The sequence below is a fragment of the Lampetra planeri genome, chromosome 68, assembly GCF_965212315.1.
Source record: "Lampetra planeri chromosome 68, kcLamPlan1.2.h2, whole genome shotgun sequence".
Classification (NCBI taxonomy): Eukaryota; Metazoa; Chordata; class Hyperoartia; order Petromyzontiformes; family Petromyzontidae; genus Lampetra; species Lampetra planeri.
Window position 1 is genome coordinate 1,473,128 of NC_136173.1, and position 25,476 is coordinate 1,498,603.

The following is a 25,476-nucleotide window of genomic DNA, read 5'->3' on the forward strand; positions in this document are numbered from 1 at the left end:
CGCTGCTTGCGTTGTGGCCGAAACGTCATGAGAATTGTACTTAATTATGTTCTATTTTTATTATTTTATTATTTCCCTTCTACGTGACTTTACCGAAAGAACCAAGAAGATTCATTGGTAAGATTATGCATTTAACTAAATGCCCCTGAACAATGGTGTGCGGCAGTGTAGACAGCGTCTTTCCGACAGACTTGTTCGTCACCTGAGGACGGCTGCTTGCGTTGTGGCCGAAACGTCGTGAGAATTGTATTTTATTATGTTTTATTTTTATTCTTTTATTATTTCCCTTCTACGTGACTTTACCGAAAGAACCAAGAAGATGCATTGGTAAGATTATGCAATTAACTAAATGCCCCTGAACAATAATGTGCGGCAGTGTACCTGTTTGCCTAATAGATGCTTATCAATTGGCTAATGGGCTTCAATTGATTCGCGGGCAAGATTCTGTGATCAAAAGAAAGAAATCTCAACACAATAGTATTCCTGTGAGTGTGTAGATTCGTGACATCGATGCTTTTAAAGTTTTAGCGTCGATGGATTCATTGGTAAAGCTATGCAATTAACACACCGAATGACTAAAATACTTCGAAATAACCATATTCATGCAGCTCAATGGACCGAACAATGTTTTTCACGATCAGCTAATAGTTAACGCGCGACACCTTAGGATGGCCCTTTTCGAACCACCAGAAAAACTTTGGAGCAATCTTTTTAGTCCCGATATGTGCGTTATGTGTGTGCGGGTGTATTGTTTTCATGCTCAACACTTTGTGTTAAGCGGGCGCCGAGGTGGGGCGTTCCTTGTACTAAAAATACCCCTGCTGGGCGTGTGTGGGCGTGTCATACACACGGCGCTTTCTCATACACACAGCAGATCCAGGCTTCTCCACTAATGGATGATTGTTGAGTCGGCACGATGCTCGCCTTCGGCAGTGCCCGATAGCGCTCGCAGCTCGGCCGCTGGTCGCCAGCGCTGCCACTCTTTCTCGGTTGCGCTGGTCACGTTCTTTTCTCCACTGCTAGGTGATTCATCTTATTAGTTCTTTCGGTAAAGTCACGTAGAAGGGAAGTAATAAAATTATAAAAATAAAACATAATAAAATAATTCTCACGACGTTTCAGCCACAACGCAAGCAGCCGTCCTCAGGTGAAAACCAAGTCTGTCGAGGCGACAGCGTCTGAATGAAACAGCACACGTCCTTGGAGCATATATATAAGCTGGGTTGGAAGGGAGAATACAATGCCAGTGAGTGGAACGCGGTCTGAAAGTCATCGTAAACGTGAACACAATCAGTTAAGATCCGAAATGGTTTATTACGTCCTTCCAATGATTGCGAAGCCAGAATCCATCTTCTCGGTTGAAATTGTCTCTGTTTGTATATGTGGACAGAGGTTCTCTGCAAGCCATCTGGCTACCGTGAGAGATTCGTTTATGAGGCGATCCACATATACAAACACAGAGAAAATTTCAACCGAGAATATGGATTCTGGCTTAGCAATCATTGGAAGGACGTAATAAACCATTTCGGATCTTAACTGATTGTGTTCACGTTTACGGTGACTTTCAGACCGCGTTCCACTCACTGGCATTGTATTCTCCGCAGGGAAAGGATTCTTTGCTCCGCTGCAAGTTTCCTACTATTACTCTCCCATTGACATATTTCGTTGCTTCCTCTTAGTATCTTTCACACGACGGTCAATGGTACAGTGTATAATAACAAATAGTATAGCATTTATATGCTTAATACAATGTACAAAGTAATATATAGTATCGTAATTGTATAGTGAATATACAGCAGTGTGATATACATTAGGGTGGGTAGAATAATACATAGTGTAAATTTACAATGTATAAGGTGGTTTATAGCAATACAGTATGTAATTTAATGTTGGGTTTGTCTATGGAAGTATATAGTACGGTGTAGACTCGTGTGATGTAAGAGAATAAAATTTAGATGGAAGCATATTATATATTTTTTTACGACGTAGAATTGTAATGTATTACTTACTGTTAGTAACTCAGCTTATTGTAGAGTATATTTAGTATACTGATGATACTATGTAGTTTATACTTTAGTTGTTTACGTGGTGGTTTTAGTTACTGCAGCTACATACTATTAACACTCCTTCCCTTTATTAATGCTACCCCTATCCCCTCCCTTTGATGCTGCTAATCCTGCATAATGCACGGGCATAATTAGTACTATTCACATACATGCATTTCCCATATCCCCTCCCTTTGATGCTGCTTTCCTGCATAGTGCACGGGCATAAGTAGTACTAATCACATACCTGTATTTCCCATAAATATGCTAAATTCCTCTTGATATGCAAATTATTTTGTCAAGGCGCCCTTTCCCCCCCTTCCAACCCAGCTTATATATATGCTCCAAGCACGTGTGCTGTTTCATTCAGACGCTGTTGCCTCGACAGACCTGGTTTTCACCTGAGGACGGCTGCTTGCGTTGTGGCCGAAACGTCGTGAGAATTATTTTATTATGTTTTAATTTTATTATTTTATTACTTCCCTTCTACATGACTTTACCGAAAGAACCAAAAAGATGAATCCCTGCAGTCACGAAAGCTTTAAATCGAAATTTAACTGCTAGGTGATTGTTGAGTCGGCGCAATGCTCGCCTTCAGTGGTGCCCGATAGCGCTTGCAGCTCGTCCGCTGGTCGCTAGCGCCGACACTTTTTCTCGGTTGCGCCGGTCACGCTCTCTCCCTTGCACCAGGCACGGTTGATCCTCGTAGCCTCGACCTTTGCAGGAGTGTGCTCGGCTTCTGAGTCCGGATGCTCGTGGTTAGTCGTTAGCCGCTGCTGCTGCTGGTCCTGTGCGATGCTCGCTTGGTCGATGTTTGGCGCATTCCGCCCTTTCTCCAGGTTGATTGCTTGTCGTTGCTTGTCACTCTTTCTCTCTTGCTGTAGCTGCTGGTGGGAGCTGGCACTCAATGTAGAATAAAACTGTTAGCGATACTTCATCTGTCAGCACCGAACTCACACTCGGCGACACGTCGCTCCTCTGCAAGCCTCGTCATCCATAGTCGATTGCGGGGCCCACCCCTGGTGCTCGCCGCAGCAAGACTGAAGTGCGTGGTTTCTGCTCGTCATTATATTCTAAAATCTCCCACCTCGGCTCGCCTCCTCACAAAGGGCAGCTGTTTGTCCGGGTGTGTGTGTCTGTTCTAATTTATTGAAGTAATCTGTTAAGTCACATCAAGGCCTGGTTCCTGTCCCCTTCCTCCAGCCATCTCGCCATCTGTGGAAACAGATTCTTTTAATTGCCCCTAAGTGTGTTTTACTAGTTTTTCAACTTTATGAAGTTTTGACTCTGCAAGTGGCTCAAGGTATGTATTGAGCGATGTTTACAGCCCTTCCGTTGTGGTTTGGAATTTCTTCATGGTGTTTGCTATCTCAAGGGGAGGCGCCCTCCCTTCATACGTGTTTACTGTTCGTCGCCCAGCTTGACGAACTGTGATCGACCATGTAGGTTTCCACCCCAGTGCTGTACCTGATACACCGAACCTTGACCTTTGCTGCCCAATGAGTATATCATGGTCAATAATGTCAAAGGCAGATCAGAGATCGAGGCCAACTAATGTTGTGGTGCACCAGTCATCCATGATCTTGTAGAGGTCATAAGTGATCTTTTGTAGAGCTGTCTAAGTGTTGTGGAACTTCCAGTACGCCAACTGCAATGGGTTGAATCTTCCCGTTGAAGCGACGTTGGGAAATAATTGCTTCAGAAAAAGGTGCTCTATGACCTTTGAAATAGCACTCAGGTTTGAGATTGGGCAATAGTTTGCGGGGTTACTGGCTCAAGCGAACTTTTTTAGGAGCGATGCTACCTGCGCCATTTTTAGCTGGTCTGGAAAACAGCCCTCGTTGAATGAAAGATTTGCCAGGTGGACAATCGACAGCACAAGCGCTATCTGAGCATGATCTGAGAATCGCCGTGTGGATGGAGTCGAACGGCGATGTCTTATTTGTGTGGCCATGCTTTGAACATCAACACCTCTGCCACTGATGCTCGTACCAGGATCTCGAGTTTTAAAGTGGTTCCCAGTTGATCAACTCAGATGGCAGACCGAGAGAATGCGTTGCCTTCAATTTATACATTTCCAACAATGAGTCGGTTAGCAGATCTGCAGGCTGCTCTGTAAGCAAGTCATACAGTCTCGAAACCAGTTTTGTTCCAAATACATTCCAGCCTCCTCTGCTTTTGCTTTGCAGTAATTGCATCCGGTGACAGCAAGTTACCGCGCGCTTTTCCTGCTCTTTTTGTGCTTTTCAAGTGGCCACTATTTCATCAAAGAAAAGCAGTGATGTCATTTTATAATGGAGCTGCAAATAAATAGACCGTTGATGCAGGATTGATGATCAGGTCATCTGATGGAAAGCATCATGGTCCAGTTGTTTTCAGTCTCTGTATAGTATTGTGATGGGTGAGCAAATACTTAATTCTAGATTTGAAGCTTTCGTGACTGCAAGGATTCATACTCTTAGGTTTTTTCGGTAAAGTCACGTAGGTAAAAATATTTAAATTAATAAAAGTAAAATAAAACAAATTAAAAAATTCACCGTCACAGCCACGAGCTGTCGTGGCTGTGACGGTTCCACCTGAAGACGGAGGCTTGTGTTGCTTTCGAAACGTCGTGAATTTTTTAACTTGTTTTATTTTACTTTTATTAATTTAAAATGTTTACCTACGTGACTTTACCGAAAAAAACCTAAGAGTATAAATACTTAATTGCTCATGCCACTTTGCATGTCACAAGACTGTGATCTTAAATACTCATGTCTTTGATAACAACGTTGGTCATAGTTATGGTGTCGGTGGATGTGAAAATGTAATCCAGCACATTTCCCGAATGACATGATGCACCGCTGATGTGCGTGGTTAAACTGTGACTGTCGATTATCTCGGCGAGATCACTATTGATTTTACTACAAGAACCAGTCAGTCTGGAACAGTTTAGGTCACCACAGATGACATAGCGAGAGCCAAGTGACCGACAGTCCAGCAGACCGGAAAACTCAAGAAATTATTCTGACAGCGGGTGAAGACAGCAGTTGATAGATGACAGCGATTGTAAACTCCCGCATGATATTAGATCTGACGTTTGTGTGATGATAAGCTGATGGTCAACTATACGGTGTCAGCAAATGTTAGTTTAACACGTAGGCAGATATTATTTATTTGACCCAGCATGCATCCATAATGTCATGTGGATGTGCCAGTGTTGGAACATGGGCTGCACAAAAGTCGTGATATTCAGTGTCTCAGGATTTTTCACGTAGATGTCTCCACGGTATATCAGTGTGATACCACCACCATGTGGGCTGCCAGTGCCAGGCTTCCTGCGACGTTGCTGATGTACAATAGTGTATCCCTTAGGGTGCAGTCTCATGCTAATTGACATCCGGTGAGTAATCATATACCCAGGTTTTGGGAACAACCAATATCTCGAGTCCCCAATTGTTGATCAGATCCTTTATCAGTGCTGTCTTCTTGACTATGGAGAGTGCATTGATTATTCCGAAGTTGAGGAGCCCTGCTCCAGGGTTTGGGTCAATACCCGACATCAGCAGAAAAATGGCGATGAAGGCACTCTTCTGTGATCGTGTGGTTATGGGGAGGAAGAAGAACTGACCAGATCTGCAGCACAACCATTTGCGAGGCATTGCAGCAAGTGACATGCATGGTCGGGTCAGGGTCAGCATTTCCACAGCAGATTGTAGCCCAGTGTTGTGCAGAACTCGTAGGATGAACCGCTGGATGCTGCGCCGAGTTTACTGGTGAGTCCCACAGCTGCATTGGTGACGTTTGGTGTGATGATAAGCTGATGGTCAACTCTACGGTGTCAGCAAATGTTAGTTTAACACGTAGGCAGATATTATTTATTTGACCTAGCATGCATCCATAATGTCATGTGGATGTGCCAGTGTTGGAACATGGGCTGCACAGAAGTCTCTCCTGGCTTCACGAAATGGGGTTTGGTCCCTGCACAAGCTTAGTATCGTGTTACAACATGGTTATGGATACATTTGATAAAAATGTAGGGGTTACCAGCCTCTCACATGTCCTGGTAAAAGTGTTGAGCTGGCAACGACTCATTTGGAGACGGAGGTGAGGTTAAGGGCTTCCGCCGTTTATTAAAGGGCTACACAACACACGGGAGGGGTGAACCACTTCCCAGGGGTTAGGGGTCCCGGGATAGGTCCCACTGGGTCCCAACACAGCCGGCTGCCCTGTGCTGTCTCCTCTGCGCTGGCCGTGGGATCATCCAACACGGCCGACTGAGGAGCACAGCCACGTCCAGCCCTGGAGCTGTGCTATCTCCACTGTCCCTACCCTCTTGACCCTGGCTCCCCATTTCACACTCTCTCGACCCGTGACTCCAGCTACGACCCCGCTTACGTCACGGGGTCCCCCTTTTAACATCGAGGAGCTGTGTCGTCATGTGCACTGTCCAGCGCGCGTGACCCCACGTCCCGTGACGTCATCGCACCGGACATCGCACACGACGCCACTACTCTCCTCTACTCCTCTACAAAAGCATGCACAGCATACGAGAAGAAGAAAAAACGACTCAAAGTACACACATAAATACATAAAATAAACTGCCATACACAGCCTTACATATAGTTACATAAACTAAAACACTTCCACGCACATAAGGGCTGTCATCTGCAAAAAGGTTAATGTCACAGTGCAGATTGGAGATGTCTAGGTAGTTAGGAAATATAGGGTCCATAGATAATGGGCCCCATATTGTGATAGTTGGGACCCTAGATATGGTCATCCAGAGGAAAACTTTGCAGCAGTGAGCATTGGTGTATAGTTGTGCTGATGAGTCCTACTAAGGATGAAACTTGCACACAATGGTCTATCAACAGCATTACTCCTGCTGCTCTCAGTCACATTCACTCAAATTGTTTTTAATGGTGATGTTACTACTTCATTATTTTTTTCTCGACCACAGGTGTGACCTGTTCTGTCTGACTGCAACATGGCACAGGCAGGATTACTTTTACCTGCTGAATCAATTAGCCAGCTCTGATTATTATTAAAGGCGCAATCTTCTGGTCAAGGTGGCAGCCTCACTGTCATCTATTGTCCTGATTTAAATTTGACCCCTGACATACTCCGGTTTCTAATTCCTTTGAGTGCTTGGCCCTGAAGGTAACATGCACAGTGCCTTTCAGCTTTATTTTAACTTTATTGCCCAACAAAGTCTAAAGCCATATTTTTTATAGAGTTTTTCAACTTATTGTAATTTTTATATCCTACTTACAATCGGATATTACTCTTAGGTCATTTTAATTTTTACGTCAATTCTCCGAACTATTCCTCTGCAGGGATCAAATGTTTTGCCCTTCTGAATTGTGTTCATATCTCCCAGCATGTAAATTTTCCCACTCACAATCTTCGTTCTACGCTTGATCTAGTTATTACGTCTGGCTTGGCCATATCACATTTAATTTTGTGCAATGTTGCTGTATTTGAATACTTTGCATTCTTTTTAACTTGATTTGCCACTTTTCTTTATTGAAATCAAACGTACCATCAAGTATGGAACTTTTTAATTTTTAAATACAACTAAGTTTGCTTAGTCAAACTTTCAGTTTATTTCTTTGGAGGATAAGGTTCTTTCTTGATTTGAAGCTTTCGTGACTGCAGGAATCCATACTCTTTGTTTTTTTCGGTAAAGTCACGTAGGTAGAAAAAATAATAAATCACGACGTTTCAATCGCCACACAAGCAATCGTCTTCAGGTGAAGACGTCGTGATCTATATTTTATTGTACCTACATGACTTTACCGAAATAACCATAAGGTTCTTCTTTATAATTCAACATTTTCCAATACTCTTAACTTTTTGGTGCCAATTAAATCACATCTTGTTTCCTGCAATCGGAAATCTCCTTTGTATATTGATCGTCTGCGCTCCTTAAAAATATCTGGGAGAGAGCTTGAGCATAGATGGAAGGATACAGATCTGGAGATTCATTTTCAGATCTGGAAGCAACATCAGTGTATATGTCGTGACTAACTCGGAAGGCAGTAAGACTTGGAGCCACTTCTTTTATTTAACGAGCACCATCGGGATAATACACACCCTACGTGGGTACACACTATTACTGTTGCTAGCCTATACACAACACTAACCGTCTAACACTGACGGCGCTGAATGGAGACAGCCAATAACTATCTAGCAGCGCAATATCGAGCGAAGATGGCAGCGGCGATGGTGACGAGACGAGAGCAACGATGGCGACGACGAGATGGTAACGATGATCTTGAACTGCACGATGGGGAGCCTACTTCCAGTAACAGCCACGAGGTCCCTCACAGGGGCCTTTCTTATACTCTCAGCGTGGCCTCGCTCCGCCCCGGCCACGCCCCCTCTCTGGAACTAGCGGGTTCCCGAGGCTTCCCGATGGGCCCCCCTCTGTGACCTTTCCCCTAGATGTCCCCCTCTCGTGTCTATCGTGGCCTGCTGACGTGGGTACTGCCATACACTGCAGTTACCCTTTTCGCCAGCAGCAAGCGCTATGCCACTACATATATAGGGACGCATTAAATTCCGCAAGGCCCCCATTTTACTCTATGCTCATTCAAGGTGGCTATAGAACACAAGAACACTTTTGTCTACAATTGATCAAATGTTAAAATGAAATTCGAAACGAATCTTACCTGGTTCCATCACCACATTTAATACGTTTCTTGAATGTTTTCATTCCAAAATTGATACCATTATGAAAAACATTAATTGCCCCTCCACTCCTGAGTCACGTGTATACAATCTTCTATTTTTTCTGATATTCCTTTGACTGCATTCACCATGCTACCCCCATAATACTTTTTAGACCTTACCTTCAAAGTAAAACCTGCAACTTATTCCCTAGATCCCATACGAACTGCTCTGTTTGTTATCAGTTTTCATGTCACTTTGTCCCCTGGTCAATGTCTATAATGAGTGAATCACTTAGCACCAGTGTGGTACCTAATGCTGTTTCCTGATTGGATTACTGTGTAATTGATATTTTTTCGCTTTTATCATAGTTTTGTTCTTAATTGTTATTGCATTTCGATTGTAGTTGTCATTGATATTGTTATTATCAGCTTTATAATTCGCCTATATTTTATCTATACGTGTGAGTGTAGTTAAATATTCTTTCTATGGATAGTACTTTGATATATTTCGATATGACAAGTGCTTTATAAAATAGAGGTTATTATTATAACCTAAGACAAGAGGACCACGTAGGAATTTTGATGGTTTTTATATTTGTACATTTTGTGTATTGTGTGAAATAGTAAAACAATGTGAGTAAAGTGTTTGAATGTTATCAGTTATATATAATGCCATGTAAGATTACAAATGACTGAGTATCGTGATATTTGCCATGGTCACCTGTTTTTCTCAATGTATACCAAACTTGCCTTAAATAATGAGCTGGTGGATTATGAACATGTATGTGCTGAAACTAGATTCGAAGCTTTCGTGACTGCAGGAATTACTCTTTGGTTCTTTCGGTAAAATCACGTAGAAAGAAATAAAATAAAATAATAGAATATGACGTTTCGATTGCAACACAAGCAACCATTATCAGGTACAAATGAATGAGAAAACAAACATAGTTAACTTGGAAATACAATGCAATACAACACAGAGAGTCGGCCAACACAAGAGTCAACACCCCACCTGGCTGATTACGTTCCTCCAAAGATTGCTACATTTTAGAGAGAGACAAAACATAGACACACGAAGACACAGACAGACACACAAGCAGAGAGAGAGATTCACACAGAGACAAATAGAGAGACACACACATAGGCACACAGAAAGACAACGTCTCTGTATCGAGGCCTTACATAGAGAGAGAGGGGGGGGCAGAGGGGGAGTTGCGTGTAATTCCTGCCCATAGGGGACAGATGAGCTGGAAACTGGACTTCTAAACAAACAAGCACGGAGCGTTGTGTGGAATTCCTGCCCACAGCGGCCGGAGGAAAGAATGGACTTATAAACAAGCATGGTAGAAAGTTAATTTAGTAAAATTAGGAAGTGTAATGCACTGCAACACAGAGAGTCGGTGAGCAGTCACGAAAGCTTCAAATCTAGTTTGAACCACCTCTATGGGGAGGGTTTGCCGTGTTTCACACTTAACTTCTAATTTAGCAATCTTTGGAAGAACGTAATCAACCAGGCTATGCGTTAACTGTGTGCTAACCGACTCTCTGTGTTGCATTGCATTACACTTAGTAATTTTACTAAAAATTTGCTTTCTACCTTTCTTGTTTTTAAGTCCATTCTCTCGTCCGTCCGCTATATGGGCAGGAATTCCACACAACTCCCCCTCTGCCCCCCCCCTCCCTATTTAAGGCCTCGGCACAGAGACGTTGTCTTTCTGTGTGCCTATGTGTGTGTCTCTCTGTTTGTCTCTGTGTGAGTCTCTCTCTGCTTGTGTGTCTGTCTGTGTGTCTCCGTGTCAATGTTTTGTCTCTCTCTCAAATTTAGAAATCTTTGGAGGAACGTAATCAACCAGTTGGGGTGTTGACTGTTTTGTTGGCCCACTCTGTGTGTTGTATTGCATTATATTTCCAAGTTTACTAAGTTTGTTTTCTCATAGATTTGTACCTGATGATGGTTGCTTGTGTTGCAATCGAAATGTCGTATTCTATTATTAATTTATTTATTTCTACGTGACTTTACCGAAAGAGCCAAAGAGTGTATGTGCTGGTTATCTTCACCAGAATTGTGAGTGTCCATCACTCGCCATGTATTTAACCTGCAGGTCACGTGGACACAGTGAGTCAGGGCTGTCCCTTCTATTGTCCTCTTGGGTTTAGGCTGATTGAAAACAACCTGATGGACGGCATCCAATTTCTGGCGGACCGGATGGTGGGGAGAGAAGGAAGTTTGGAGAAGTTAGAGTGAGTGATCTCCTGATACAATGCACACAGACATGTACGCATATATAGTAATCCCTCGCCAACTGCAGGCATTAGATTCCTAGAAAAGGCCGTGGTAGGCAAATCCATGGTTGGTAAAGTATAGGCGGTTAGGGAAACCAGGGCCATGGTGAAACTTGTCATAGCTTAACTAACTTGCCTGTTTATTAACTAAACACCAAATGAAATACAGTACATTATACAATAACATAATAAAATCTAACTAAACATTACATTAACTTGGTTTAACATGTAGGCTTTCGCAACCAATATCATCCATAATACATATGGATGACACGTTGGTGGTCTGGCCACACGGCAAAGATACATTTCGATTTAAAGCTTTCGTGACTGCAGGGATTCATCTTCTTGGTTCTTTCCGTAAAGTCACGTAGAAGGGAAGTAATAATATAATAAAAATAAAACATAATAAAACAATTCTCACGACGTTTCGGCCACAACGCAAGTAGCCGTCCTCAGGTGAAAACCAGGTCTGTCGAGGCGACAGCGTCTGAATGAAACGGCACACGTGCTTGGAGCATGTATATAAGCTGGTTTGGTAGGGGGGGAAAGGGGCGCCTTCCAACCCAGCTTATATACATGCTCCAAGCACGTGTGCTGTTTCATTGAGACGCTGTCGCCTCGACAGACCTGGTTTTCACCTGAGGACGGCTACTTGCGTTGTGGCCGAAACGTCGTGAGAATTGTTTTATTGTTTTATTTTTATTATTTTATTACTTCCCTTCTACGTGACTTTACCGAAAGAACCAAGAAGGCAAAGATACACTTAACGAATTTCTAAATAATTTCAACTCGCAAAACCCGTCCATCTAGTTCACCACGGAAGTGGAAGCTGACATAACTCTGCCATTTCTGGATATTCTGCTCGGGTGCGGTCGAAATGGCAAAATAACACAGCGTTTACCGAAATAAAACACACACTGACGCCTATCTGAATGCAGTCGGACCATTACCCCACCCAGAAATCCTCTCTCATCAAGACGCTCATACAGTGGGATAAGAAAGTGTCAGATGGTGATAGTCTGAGAAGTTAAATTAAACATGTTAAAGAAGCGCTGCAATTGAACGGTTACAATTGTAATGCGAGCGTAAGCGAGGTTTCGCCGCTCAGCTCTGGGCCAATCAGACGGCCCGGAGTATTGGGGGCGGGGCCCAGTAAGGTGGGCGTATGGGGAGGTCCGCCGCCCACCTCCGGTCCAATCAGATGCCCGGATGATCAGGGGCGGAGCCTAGGGGCGGAGCCGGGGGGGCGCTAAGTGAAGGGCGTGATCTGGAAGGTTCGGAAGGGGCGTGGTGGAAGGTGGAAACAGGATGACGTCAGAGGGGACTATAAGGGGGATCCGGAAGTGGCTCGAGGCAGTTGGGATAGACACGAGGTGGGACCACGTTGAGCCGTGGGAGGTCTCCGGCGCCATTGGTCACGTGGCTGGAGACGACTCCAAGCACACTGTCAGCCAACAATGTGCGGGAGGAGAGGGGAGTGCAACTGACAGAAAGCGCGCGGGGCGCGCCAGTAGAACAGCCGGTCCACGGTCGGGACCGACGGAGTGTGAGCGGCATAACAAGAATAAAGACAGAGACGGAGACCAAGCTGTGTGTTGTCAACACCCTTTATTACACAATGATGCACAAATCAACAGGGCACTGCATGCCAAAACCTAATCAAATAACACGAGCGTTGAAACTGACCAAATAATGAAAACTTTTTAAAATACTGTACATTGCGGGAGTAACTGATAAACTGGCCAGATGTTTGGAAAAACAAAACATCCAAGTCAGATTTGGCACAGTACATAAAATACAGACGTTAATATCTGGTACAAAATATGTATTTATCGAAGCGATCAACAAGGTTTGTACCGGATTAATTGCTCTTGTGGAAAAAAAAATATGTTTGTTAGACAGGACGAATGATCAGCACGGGACTAAAAGAACACCAAAGGAATATGAAATACTCCCAAATACAACTGTTGGCAGGGGCATAATAAGCGTGCCAACAAGGACACTCAATTGATTTTGATAATGTTGAAGTTATGTGCAAAACAGTTACTACTGGCCAAAACTAATTAGATAATCTATAGAAACATTTTTTTAACTATTCGGATAGCTACAGGCTTAGTGCTGCTTGGAAGCGAATCATCAAATAATACATTGTTTAAATGCATGCCTATTCAATGGGGATTACCGTTGAACAGAAAATAACAGGTACTGCTATTTTAGTGCACACAATCGACAGGAGGTACAAGAACAATGGGCTTGCATAATTCACATGCATAAATTACGTTGATTAGCAAAAAATAACCCACTGGCAATTGATACCCATTGTTATTTGTATGCATTCATAAATCCCCCCCCCACTTCGCTCAAGAAGGGCTCACAAGTGATGTCATCACATCTACCCCTCTATTTAAGGAATGAAACAGGAGGATTTCTACACAAATCTGGCTGTCACCTTATAAAGCTAGTTGTAATTACTGGCGAAACGTTGTAATCGGATGGTCAATGTTGTGGCTTTGCTGTCCAACACAACCGATGTGCTAGTAACGAATTGGCTGTGTCGGGTGGTGGTGGGTTTAACGACACATTGGTATATTTATGCGATCTAACCCAAAAAAACTGTATTATGGATTACAGTACATTTTTATTCCATTAATATTAACCATGATGATGACAATGACAATGAAATGGGTGGTAAGAAAGAGGAGGGGCTCAGCCCACCTTCCCCCTCTTCAGATGAGTAGGCAAAATGATAACTATATTTCAAGGGGTCACTTTAACTCACACCTATGACACATGCTCACAAAATGCATGGAAACATAAACAGTTAAAACTGACACACTTAAAAAAAAAACCTGTTAATTGTTAACTAAAGCTATTTGTCTAATAAGAAACAACAACCGCCATTCGCCACTAAGTGGTGGTGCCATCACCCCACGATGATTGTGCCAGGCTATGTTCACCTTGAGGCCACGTGAAGTGTTGAACACCCACTGGCAGGAGGTCACAGGGCAGACCCAGATGCCACAGGGCGACCTACTGATTCGACTGGCTGATGCACCACCTGTGCCCCCTACTGTGCCAACTTGCTGTGCTTTAGCCACCCGGCGCTCCGCTCGTTGTTGTGAGCATCGCTCCTCCGCCCTCCATTGTTGTTGGAGGGCGACTGCCTCCAACTGCCCAGTCGCGTCCTTCACGAGCCTCCTCCACAGAGGCCGATCTTGACACCGATGGTACCAGTCATCGGCAAGTCCACTCAGCTCGACATCCTCCTGTACCACATCACTCCATTTCTTCACTAGCCCGTGCTGCGCCCGTTTAGCCTCCTCGATCCGGCTGAACAAATGCTATTTAGGCATGCGGTGGCTAGGCATGCGGGCTACATGGCCCAGCCAACGCAGCCTTGCCTGCCGTAGAAGCTCACCGATGGGACCTTGTCCAGATCTTTCAAAGATTTGTGAGCTCACACAATCCAGCCTGGTTAAACCCAGGATGCATCATAGGCAGGCCAGCCTAAATGTTTCCAACTGGCGAAGACGCTCAATTAGGAGGATCCACGTTTCGCAAGCATAGAGAAGGGAGGGAATGACTGTGGACGAGAAGACCCGAAGCTTCGTGCAGAGCGAGAGACCAGGTAGATTCCACACAGCGTTACGCAACTGATGAAAAGATAATGCCGCTCGACTGATTCGGATTAAGACCTCTGCTGTTAAACCGGAGCCGGGCATGAGCACACTGCCCAGGTATGGGAAACTCTTCACTCTCCACAACTGCCCCATCACCAATTGGGAGTTGTGGGGGTGAAGTACCCGATGGTACAAATACCCAAGCAGGTGCTTGGTTTTGGTGAGGCTGATGGTAAGGCCCCACCTCTTCGTGGCAAGCTCCAGGTTCAGCAGCAGCGCCTCCAACTTCTCCTCTGAGTGAGCCGCAATTATCAGATCATCGGTATATGGTTGAGCAATAGGGAGCCATCCCTTGACCGCACCCGGGCATCGATCAGCCTCCCACTGTATCTGTGTCATGCGAGCGTACGCTTATGGTCACCGAATGGTGGGATAAGCTTCGGCGCTTCAGCCTCTAAGCCAATCGGGTGACAGGTAGTATCTGGGCTAGAGTTCAAGGGCGGAGCCCGAGGGTGCTAGTGGGGTACCATCTAGAAGGTTCGTAAGGAGGTGTGGCTAGAGGTGGGGCTTGGTGACGCGGGAGCGGGTTATAAGGGGAAGCCGGAAGGGACTCGGGATCAGTGTGGGAAGTCTAGAAGCGGAACCACGTCTCGCGCCTCCGGGACGCCATCAGCCACGTGGCGGTCCAGAGACGGTCGCCCTGCGCGCCGTCTGCCAGCGGTGCACGGAAGCGAGAGAGTGAGCGAGCGTGCGCAAAGGATACCAACTCACGCTGCGTCACGCAGAGCGACGGAGATAGTGTGGAAGAACGCGGATAAATAAATAAATAAGACACAGTCAATTGTCGTCGAAGTGTTTTATCATGTCTGTACCAGATGGAAATTCCTCCGGTACAGCTATTGAAGGCTTCACAAACTACGTGGTCATAAATAGATGTTAAATAATGTGGGAGCCAGAGGACATCCCTGTCGCACCCCAAGGTGTATAGGGAATGGATCTGACTCCCGGCCATGTAGTTTCACCTGGGCCCGCTCACCATCGTGAATGTCCCTTAATGATCGTGAGCAGAGGGTCAGGGACTCCGAAAGCATGAAGATCAACCCAGAGCCCAGGCCGACTGATGGTATCATAGGCCTTGACCAGTTCAATAAAGCAGAGATGTCAGTACAATTGGAATTCCCTACACCTCTGCTGTAGCAGACGGACAGAAAATATGGCATCTGTGCAGGACCGCCCTTTCTTAAAACCTCACTGGGGCTACACAAGCCGCTCCTCAGTGTGCCTAGCAAGGCGATGTTGAATAATCCTCGCCAGGACCTTTCCCGGCACACTGAGGAGTGAAATGCCCCTGTAGTTGTTACAGTCTGTGCGGTCACCCTTCTTAAAGAGGGGGACTACCAGGGCATCCTTCCAATCCTGCGGGACCCGGCCAGTGGTCCAGACTGTTTTTATGATGTCATGTCGAGCAGTCTGTGCACAAATGCCACCCTCCCTCAGCATTTCACTTGGGAATCATCTCTGCCCCGTGCCTTTCCTGGTCTCAGACTCTGGATCGCCTTCAGTACTTCCTCCACAGTTGGCACCTCAGCCAACCACTCAGAGGGGGTGACTTCTTCTTCCAATATTTGAGGCACCGCAGCCACGGCAGGGTCATCCCCACTTTGTCCCACGTTGCTTTCCTGGCTGAGGGATTTATCCTCCCCCAGGACCTCACAGAAATGCTCAGCAAATCAACAAACCTGTTCTTGGGGGTCGGAGATTGGATCACCGTTCTTTCCTCTAATGATGGTAATAGGTGTGGCACTGAAGGTTACTTTTTTATGGAATTAAAGAGCGATATGTGATTGCGGGCCATTGAGGCAGACTCCATCTTCTCAGCAACCCGCGACCACCACCCAACCACCACCCATCCTTGCAGCACCTCACGGCTCTCCGAACCTCCGAGCGAAGGCTGCGGTAAGCTAGCTGAGACCATGCCACTAAGGGTTCGAATGGAGTCCTGTGTGTACACACACCACCGGAGTGGAAGAATGGCAGGCGCATCTTACACATGACAAGTCGATGGTCTCTTTGGTTCTTTCGGTAAAGTCACGTATAAAGATAAAATAATAAATTAAATAATAGCATACTATGACGTTTCGATTGCAACACAAGCAATCATCATCAGGCATAAAAGACAGAAATAGCAACAAAAATCTAACCAGAAAGCTATAGACAGACATATAAGCAGACAGATATCTTACCGAAAGAACCAAAGAGTAATTCCTGCAATCACGAAAGCTCCAAATTAAGATTGAACCACTTCTACGGGGAAGTTTTAAGTTTATTTATTCTCTCTCTCTGGGTTTTTTGTTTTCTCTCTCTGCTTGTGTCCTCTCTTTGGAATTTTCACACTTAAATTCTAACTTAGCAATCTTTGAAATACGTAATCGACCAGGCTATGCGTTAATTGTGTGTTGACCGACTCTCTGTGTTGCATTACATTACATTTCGATATTTTGCTAGGTTATTTAATTTTAGTGTGTCTTTCTCCCTTTCTCCGAATTTTCAAGCTTGCGTACCGTACCACATGTCGCCCTACTCATTGACATGCTAATTTTTCCTCTGCCCCCTCCCTCTCTCCGACCCCGCCCCCCCCTCTCTCTATTTAAGGCCCCGTCACAGAGACGATCTCTCTCTTTGTGCCGATGCGTGTCCTCTCTCTGTGTATCTTTGTGATATCTGTCTGCTTATATGTCTGTCTATAGTTTTCTGGTTAGATTTTTGTTGCTATTTCTTTCTTTTATACCTGATGATGATTGCTTGTGTTGCAATCGAAACGTCGTAGTATGCTATTATTTAATTTATTATTTTATCTTTATACGTGACTTTACCGAAAGAACCAAAGAGTAATTCCTGCAGTCACGAAAGCTCCAAATTAAGATTGAAGTCGATGGTCAGTGGGCAGATCAGCTCCACGGTAGGTCCTGGTATAAAGGACATGGGCCCGCATCCGCTGTTCCGTCACTATGTAGTCCAGCAGATGTTCTTGCTTGGACCCGGCATGCATCTATGATGTGGTGTGGATGTGCCAATGCTGGAACAGCGTGTTGGTAATTACAAGCCCATGGGCTGCACAAAAATCTAGCAGCCTCCTGCCGTTGTTATTGAGCTGATCTGGCCCATGCCTTCCAGTTAATCCAGACCAGGTGCCAGCATCATGACCAACTCGGGCATTGAAGTCACCCAACAAGATGACTCTATCTCGAGGGGCTAGCACCTGTGACAGGAGGTCATAGAAGGCATCTGACTCATCGGCTTTGCCTGCATCCCTCCACGGATGTTCGTCTTCAGTGGGGGCATAAGTAACCATGACCACCACTCCTCGCATTTTCTCACACCTCACCGCCACGCTCCCACGCCCCCTGCATTACTTTTTCAGAAGAAGATCCACACCCTGTTGTTAGGCAGTCGCTTGCCCCGAGTAGAGGACTGTCCACCCCTCATGGTGGCATGAGCCAGAGCCAGTCCACCGGACCTCATGAATACCACAGAGATCCAGGCGGTACCGGTCCAACTCCCGACAGAGGAGTGGCAGCTTCTCCTCTGCAGTGAGCGTTTGAACATTCCACATGGCCACACAAAGTGTTTTTTTGTTGTTTCTGGAGGAGCCCCGAGGGTAAGGATTCAGTTTCCTGGCTCCACCAAATGGGGTTTGGCCAGGAGACGTCATAGACGCCTGTCCCCCCGGGGCCTCCGGCACAAGCTTATTTATAAAATTTTGTCGTCGTGGTGTAGTGGTAATTCATTGAAGGTGGAGGGGTTTCCAGCCCCTCGCACCCGTCCAGAGCCCCCATTTGGCCGCTGGGGTGGTTACAAACGCCATGAGGGGAAAGGCCAATCGGAATTGGCCCTCCACCACAGTACTGTCCACGACAGCGTGAGCCCGTCCGGCACCACGAGGAGGTAGGGGGTTGTTTTGCCGGACTATACTACACTACTACACACACACACACATTTGTGTACACACACATACACAATACAATTTAACCCCATGAACCTAATCAGTGGTAGCTGTTTGTCAGCTGTTAAAGTGGGCATGGGTTTAATAGTTACTCACAAGCAGTCTCCACAAACACACCCCTCAACCACACTCCTCTGACCCACCACTACCCCTCACCACCCATCACCACCCTCCCCTTCGCCCCCATTGACCGTCTCATCTCTCCCCGCAGTCTGCAGTGCTGCTCACTCACGGACAAGTCGAGCTCTTCTTTCACAGACATTCTCAAGGCCAACACAGGATTGAAGAAGCTGGTGTAAGCTCTGCCGTTCGTTTCTCACATGCGCTCGTTGGGCACAATGTGCTTATTTTTGGTGCAACACAGTGTCATGTAAATATTGAAATATGAACGCAATATCATTGACAATGATCAAATCGCCTAGAATGCACTGCTCACTTGACTGTTTTATTTATTTACCAGGTAAAGCCAACTGAGATATTAGCTCTTTTTCAAGAGGCGACCTATCCACACATAGAGATAAATATGGAGGGGAAAACCGGAGAACCCGAAGAAAAATCTACATGACCACTGAGAGAGAATGTGCAAACTCTTAATATACAGGTTGAGGGAGATTATTCGCCACCGTGACGCCCTGGATGGATGATCACAATGTAGTAACACAGCGATATAGGCGACAGGGGCATTTTGCGAGCTCGGGAAGCAATATCCAGTGCTATATTTTATCTCTCTGATCTCGAAAGTCCAACACTTGATAAACATTGACATCTCGATTTCATAGACGTCATTCGCATTGAGGTATTTTATTTTATATACTTGATTAAGATATCTTACATTTCCTACACTTCAATAGCATAGAGATATCCAATTTCCAATCTTGATTAGCATATTTTATAAATATCATTTCCCACTCTTGATTACCATAGATTAATGTTGGTTCGGTCCAAGATGGATGCTCTTATTTCACTCTGCCTGCTCTCTGAACTACACTCAGAGTTCAAGCTACCCCTGTACATTGTTTACATTGATTTGAAGGTGGCATTTGACTCTGGCCAAGACATACAATTTGAGAAGACTCTGGCGAGGCATATCCAATTTTTAAAATCTGAATCAGGTATTTATTTTTCACAGGCTTTTCTGGCTTACCAGAATTCCCACTTACTCGATTCCACTATCAAGATGTTTTACTGTCATGTTCACATTTATTTTAGCTATCTTCAAATTCACCATATATTGATAGCAGATGCATTCATCATAAACACCTCTCGAAGCCACTGATGCAACATTGTGTTCATATAAACGCACCCTCTTCCAAATTATTAAGGTACAGTGCAGTAAAATACAAATGATCGTGAGGAGAATGAAGCTTGTGAATGTTGCCTGTTCAATATTAAATTATTAACAAATAAGTAGTTGTCCCATGAACATGCGTGTGTGCGTGTTGGTCATGTTCACCTAGAGTGTAAGTGTCCGTTACTCGCCACGTATCCATCACGTGGGATCATTGCATCAAGGCTGTCTCTTCTCCTGTCCACTTGGGTTTAGGCTGAGTGGCAACAAGATAAGAGACAGCGGCATCCAACATCTGGCGGACGGGATGGCGGGGAGAAAAGTGCATTTGGAGGAGTTGGAGTGAGTGATGTCCTGATGCACACACACAACATCATCATCAACAATAATGAACAGCCATTTTCCACTCAGTCGTGGTGACGTCACCTTAGGGCTTGTCCCAAGTGATGTGCACTTTGAGGACACATGAAGCGTCGAAGGTACACTGAAAGGAGTTCACAGGATAGACCTAGATGGCATTGGTTGACTGATTGAGATGGATAGCAGATGCACCCCCGTGTTTCCAATTTTGCCAAATTACTACATTTTAGCGACCGGCGCTCCACTCATTACGGTGAGCATCAGTCCTCTGCCATCCGTTGTTGTTGGAGGGCAACTGCCTCCAATCGGCCCTGTAGCGTCCTTCACGAGCCTCCTCCAAGAGGCCAAATCTGAAAACGACTGGTACCAGTATTTGGTAAGTCCACTAATCTCCACCTTCTTTTGTACCACATCCATTATTTTGTCTAACCCGTGCTGTGCCCATTTAACCCCCTCCATCTGGCCAAACAGAAGTTGCTTGAGCATACAGTGGTTAGACATGCAGGCTACATAACCGAGTTTTGCCTGCTGGAGGAGCTCTTTGGTGGGATCTTTCAAGGATCTGTGAGCTCACACAATATAGCCTAGTTAAACCGAGAATGGATTATAGGTAGGCCATCCTAAATGTTTCAAAGAAACACAGATGTCCTACTAGAGGGATCCATGTTTCACAAGCATAAAGAAGGGAGGGCATAACTGGCTGATAAGACCCGAAACTTCATGTGGAACGACAGTCCAGGCAGCTTCCACAGAGTGTTCCGCAGCTGATGAAAATATGGTGCTGCTCAATTGATTTGGCACGAGACCTTTGCTGCCAAACCAGACATGTTCATGAGCATATTTTCCAGGTCTGGAATGTTCTCCACACTCATCACAACTATATTTCCCCTTAAACTAATTTTTTATCTGATTGCTCCAATTTCCTCTATGACTCCTATTCCATAAAACTTGTTCCATTCCCTCTCTAAATCCTCCCACTCTTAGTGGTGAATGACATTTGTAATAGCGCACTGCCCTACACCACCAGAGACACAATTTTGATTCCTGCCCATAACCAATATCTGTGGCAAATATTTGAACCAGTCCTAGGCTTATATTAAGGCCCCATCTCTAAATGGCATGCTCCAGGTTCAGCAGCAGATTCTCCAACCCCTCTAAGAGTGAGCAGCAATTATCAAATCATCCGCATACATAACGTGGTTGAGCAATAGGGACCCATCCATTCACTGCACCCAGGCATCAATCAACCTCCCATTATATCTGTACCAGATGGATATCCCTCTGGTACAGCCATGGAAATGTCCTCAAAAACCACATTGGGGCTCCACAAATCAATCCTCAGCGTACCTGGTAAGGTGATATTGAATACACCTTGCCAGGACCTTTCCCAGCACATTGAGGAGATTCCGCAGTAGATGTTACAATTGTTGTAACACCTCTGATTAGCATGGTTGGCTACGTACTGTGTGAAAGAAGTTCAATATACATACATAGTGCGGTACCCCCTCTGAAAGAGGGGGGCTATCATTGTGTCCTTCTTATCCTGCAGAACCCATTCAGTGGTGCAGTGTTATAATGATATCAAACAGGGCAGTCTGCACACATGTCACCTTCCCTCAGTAGTTTTCTTGGGAGATCATCTCTGCCCAGCCCTTTTCCTGGTCTCAGACTTTGGATCACCTTTCTTACTTCCACAACAGATGGCACCTCAATCAACCACTCATAGTAGGGGGTGACTACTTCATCCCTACCATGCCCCATGATGTTTCCTTGGCTGAGGTATTTCCTCTCCCCCAAGATCTCACAGAAATGCTCAACAAACCTGCAAACATGTTCCTGGGAGTCAGCAATCGGATCACCTTTATTTCCGCAGAAGATGCTGTTTGGTGTGGCACTGCAAGTTACGCTTTATGTAAAAGTCGTGATTTGTTATCGAAGGCTACTGAGGCAGACTGCATCTCCTCAGCAACCCGCAACCACCACTCATCCTTGTAGCATCGCATGACCGTCCGAACTTCAGAGCAAAGGCTGCGGAAACCTCCTCATTCTCTGACGTAGGATGCTGTAGACGATGGGAGTGGGCCTGTCTTTTTTCTCAGCCAGCTGGAACACCTCTGCCAGCAAGGGTCTCTGGGAAAGTCTGGACCTCGTACCCAAAGCACCCATTACAGCTGCATGACCCACAGTCTTAAACCTCACCTATTTCCCCTCGGCATCAGGAGGAGGGGGACAATGCCAACCCCAGCTGCAAGCGATGATAAAAGTGGCCTAGTCTCAGCTATTTGAGACCAGGCGACTGTAGGTTTGAATGGGGTCCTGGGTGTACACCCACCACCAGAGTCGAAGAATGGCACGTGTATTTTACAGATCACAAGACGATCGTAAGTCAGCAGGACATGGGCCCGCATATGCTGTTCCATTACTATATAGTCCAGCAGATGTTCATGCTTGGACCCGGAAAACGTTCATAATGTTGTGTGGATGCACCGATGCTGGAACAGCGTGTTGGTAATTACAAACTAATAGGCTCCACAGAAGTCTAGCTGCCTTCTACCGTTGTTATTGAGCTGATCTGGCCAATGCCTTTTAATCACTCCAGGCCAGGTGCCTGTGCCATGACCATCTCTGGAATTAAAGTTTCCTAAAAGGATGGCTGTATCCCGAGGGGCCACTTTAGCTAGCACCTGTGACAGGAGGCCACAGAAGGCATCTGGCTCATCGACCTTGCCTGCATTCTTCCACAACATGTTGACCTTCGGTGGGAGTATAAGCCACCACCACCTTATACAGTATTTGATCCCCTGCTGATTTTGTACGTTTGCCCACTGACAAAGAAATGATCAGTCTATAATTTTAATGGTAGGTTTATTTGAACAGTGAGAGACAGAATACCAACAAAAAAATCCTGAAAAATGTTCTAAATTGATTGGCATTTTAATGAGGGAAATAAATATTTGACCCCTCTGTAAAACATGACTTAGTACTTGGTGGCAAACCCCTTGTTGGCAATCACAGAGGTCAGACGTTCCTTGTAGTTGGCCACCAGGTTTGCACACATCTCAGGAAAGATTTTGTCCCACTCCTCTTTGCAGATCTTCTCCAAGTCATTAAGGTTTCGAGGCTGACGTTTGGCAACTCGAACCTTCAGCTCCCTCCACAGATATTATATGGGATTAAGGTCTGGAGACTGGCTAGGCCACTCCAGGACCTTAATGTGCTTCTTCTTGAGCCACTCCTTTGTTGCCTTGGCCGTGTGTTTTGGGTCATTGTGATGCTGGAATACCCATCCACGACCCATTTTCAATGCCCTGGCTGAAGGAAGGAGGTTCTCACCCAATATTTGACGGTACATGGCCCCGTCCATCGTCCATTTGATGCGGTGAAGTTGTCCTGTCCCCTTAGCAGAAAAACACCCCAAAGCATAATGTTTCCACCTCCATGTTTGACGGTGGGGATGGTGTTCTTGGGGTCATAGGCAGCATTCCTCCTCCTCTAAACACGGCGAGTTGAGTTGATGCCAAAGAGCTCCATTTTGGTCTCATCTGACCACAACACTTTCACCTAGTTGTCCTCTGAATCATTCAGATGTTCATTGGCAAACTTCAGACGGGTATGTATATGTGCTTTCTTGAACAGGGGGACCTTGCGGGCGCTGCAGGATTTTAGTCCTTCATGGCGTAGTGTGTTACCAACTGTTTTCTTGGTGACTATGGTCCCAGCTGCCTTGAGATCATTGACAAGATCATCTCGTGTAGTTCTGGGCTGATTCCTCACCGTTCTCATGATCATTGCAACTCCACGAGGTGAGATCTTGCATGGAGCCCCAGGCCGAGGGAGATTGACAGTTCTTTTGTATTTCTTCCATTTGCGAATAATCGCACCAACTGTTGTCACTTTCTCACCAAGCTGCTTGGTGATGGTCTTGTAGCCCATTCCAGCCGTGTGTATGTCTACAATCTTGTCCCTGACATCCTTGGAGAGATATTTGGTCTTGGCCATGGTGGAGAGTTTGGAATCTGATTGATTGATTGCTTCTGTGAACAGGTGTCTTTTATACAGGTGTAATGCGAGCAAGGATTGAGGGGGGTGGAGTCTGGGTCACGTGAGGAGAGGGAGGAGTTAGGGTCACGTGGGGGAGAGGATTTAGGGAGAGAACCGGAAGGGGATCGGGGAGTTAAGACGGAGTGAAAACGGGAGGAGGCCACGCTGGGCAGTACTGGGAGGGTGGCGCGATCGCCACGTGTTGGGAGACCTCGGCACCGTCGGTTATCGGTGTCTGGGCGCAGGGGGCTAGCGAGCTGTGGAAGGCTGGCTGCAGAGCGGAGCAGCAGTGTGGCTGCAGAGCGGAGCAGCAGTGTGGCTGCAGAGCGGAGCAGCAGGGTGGCTGCAGGCCGAGAGCAGCAGTGTGGCTACAGAGAGCTCGACGGAGGAGACGCGGGCCTGAGCGAGGACGCCGTGGGAGCGAGCTTTACACGAACCCAAATAAAGGACAACGGAGATCGACACTGTGGAAGAGTCCTTTATTACATTGGTGTCAGAAGTGAAACGGCATGTCAAAACAGCTCAGAAGAAAGAATGTCCCTGCACCATCTTCTGCAGCATCTTCTGAAGACGACCTCCCTCCGGCGGTGGCGCTACTGACGATGGAGGGGGGAAGCGACGCAGGGACGAGCGACGGTCCGGGGGTGCAGGACGTTGCCGCTTCGGTGGGTCCATCCGCGCAAGTGGACGCCGACGAAGGATGGCGACAGGTGGCGGCCCAACTGGAGGCACTGAAGGCGGTGTTGACGCAGTTGTGCGACCTCGTGACGCCGGCGACGACTTCGTGGAGGCCCAGCGGGGAACACCACGCGGCACAAAGCCGCCATCTTGGGCGTGGCCGAGGAGGAACGGTGGGAAGCCGCCATCTTACGCCCTCCACCGCGGGGAGCCGTCATCTTGAACACGTTGCGGAGTGACGCCATCTTGTCGCTGCCGCACGAGTCACCATCGATGGAGGACGGCGGAGCAAGGACCCACAGCCGTCATCTAACGACTGTTAAAGAATTCTCCATCAGCGGAGATTGGAGCGCGTTTGCCTGTCGTTTTCAAGTGGCTCTACGATCCGCCAAATGGACGGACGCGGAGGCCCTGGAGGTCCTGCCAACACTTCTCGACGACGAGTCCGTCAGGTTCTTCCACTCCATCAAGGCCGAAAAGAAGAGGACGCTACAGGGGGTCT

The 25,476-nt window shown here is 46.1% G+C and overlaps 1 protein-coding gene across 12 annotated transcripts in view; it reads left to right on the forward strand.

Annotated features, from left to right (window-relative positions):
* Positions 1-25,476, forward strand: part of LOC144737355 (NACHT, LRR and PYD domains-containing protein 3-like) — a 126,414-nt gene that overhangs the window by 61,653 nt on the left and 39,285 nt on the right. For 11 of the 12 annotated variants that reach the window (XM_078620014.1, XM_078620018.1, XM_078620020.1 and 8 more), the window contains 3 exons: positions 10,859-10,942; positions 18,819-18,902; positions 20,151-20,237. In XM_078620014.1, coding sequence (XP_078476140.1) covers positions 10,859-10,942; positions 18,819-18,902; positions 20,151-20,237 — 255 coding nt within the window. The remainder of the gene's footprint in view (positions 1-10,858; positions 10,943-18,818; positions 18,903-20,150; positions 20,238-25,476) is intronic. The other variant, XM_078620019.1, reaches the window with a different exon arrangement.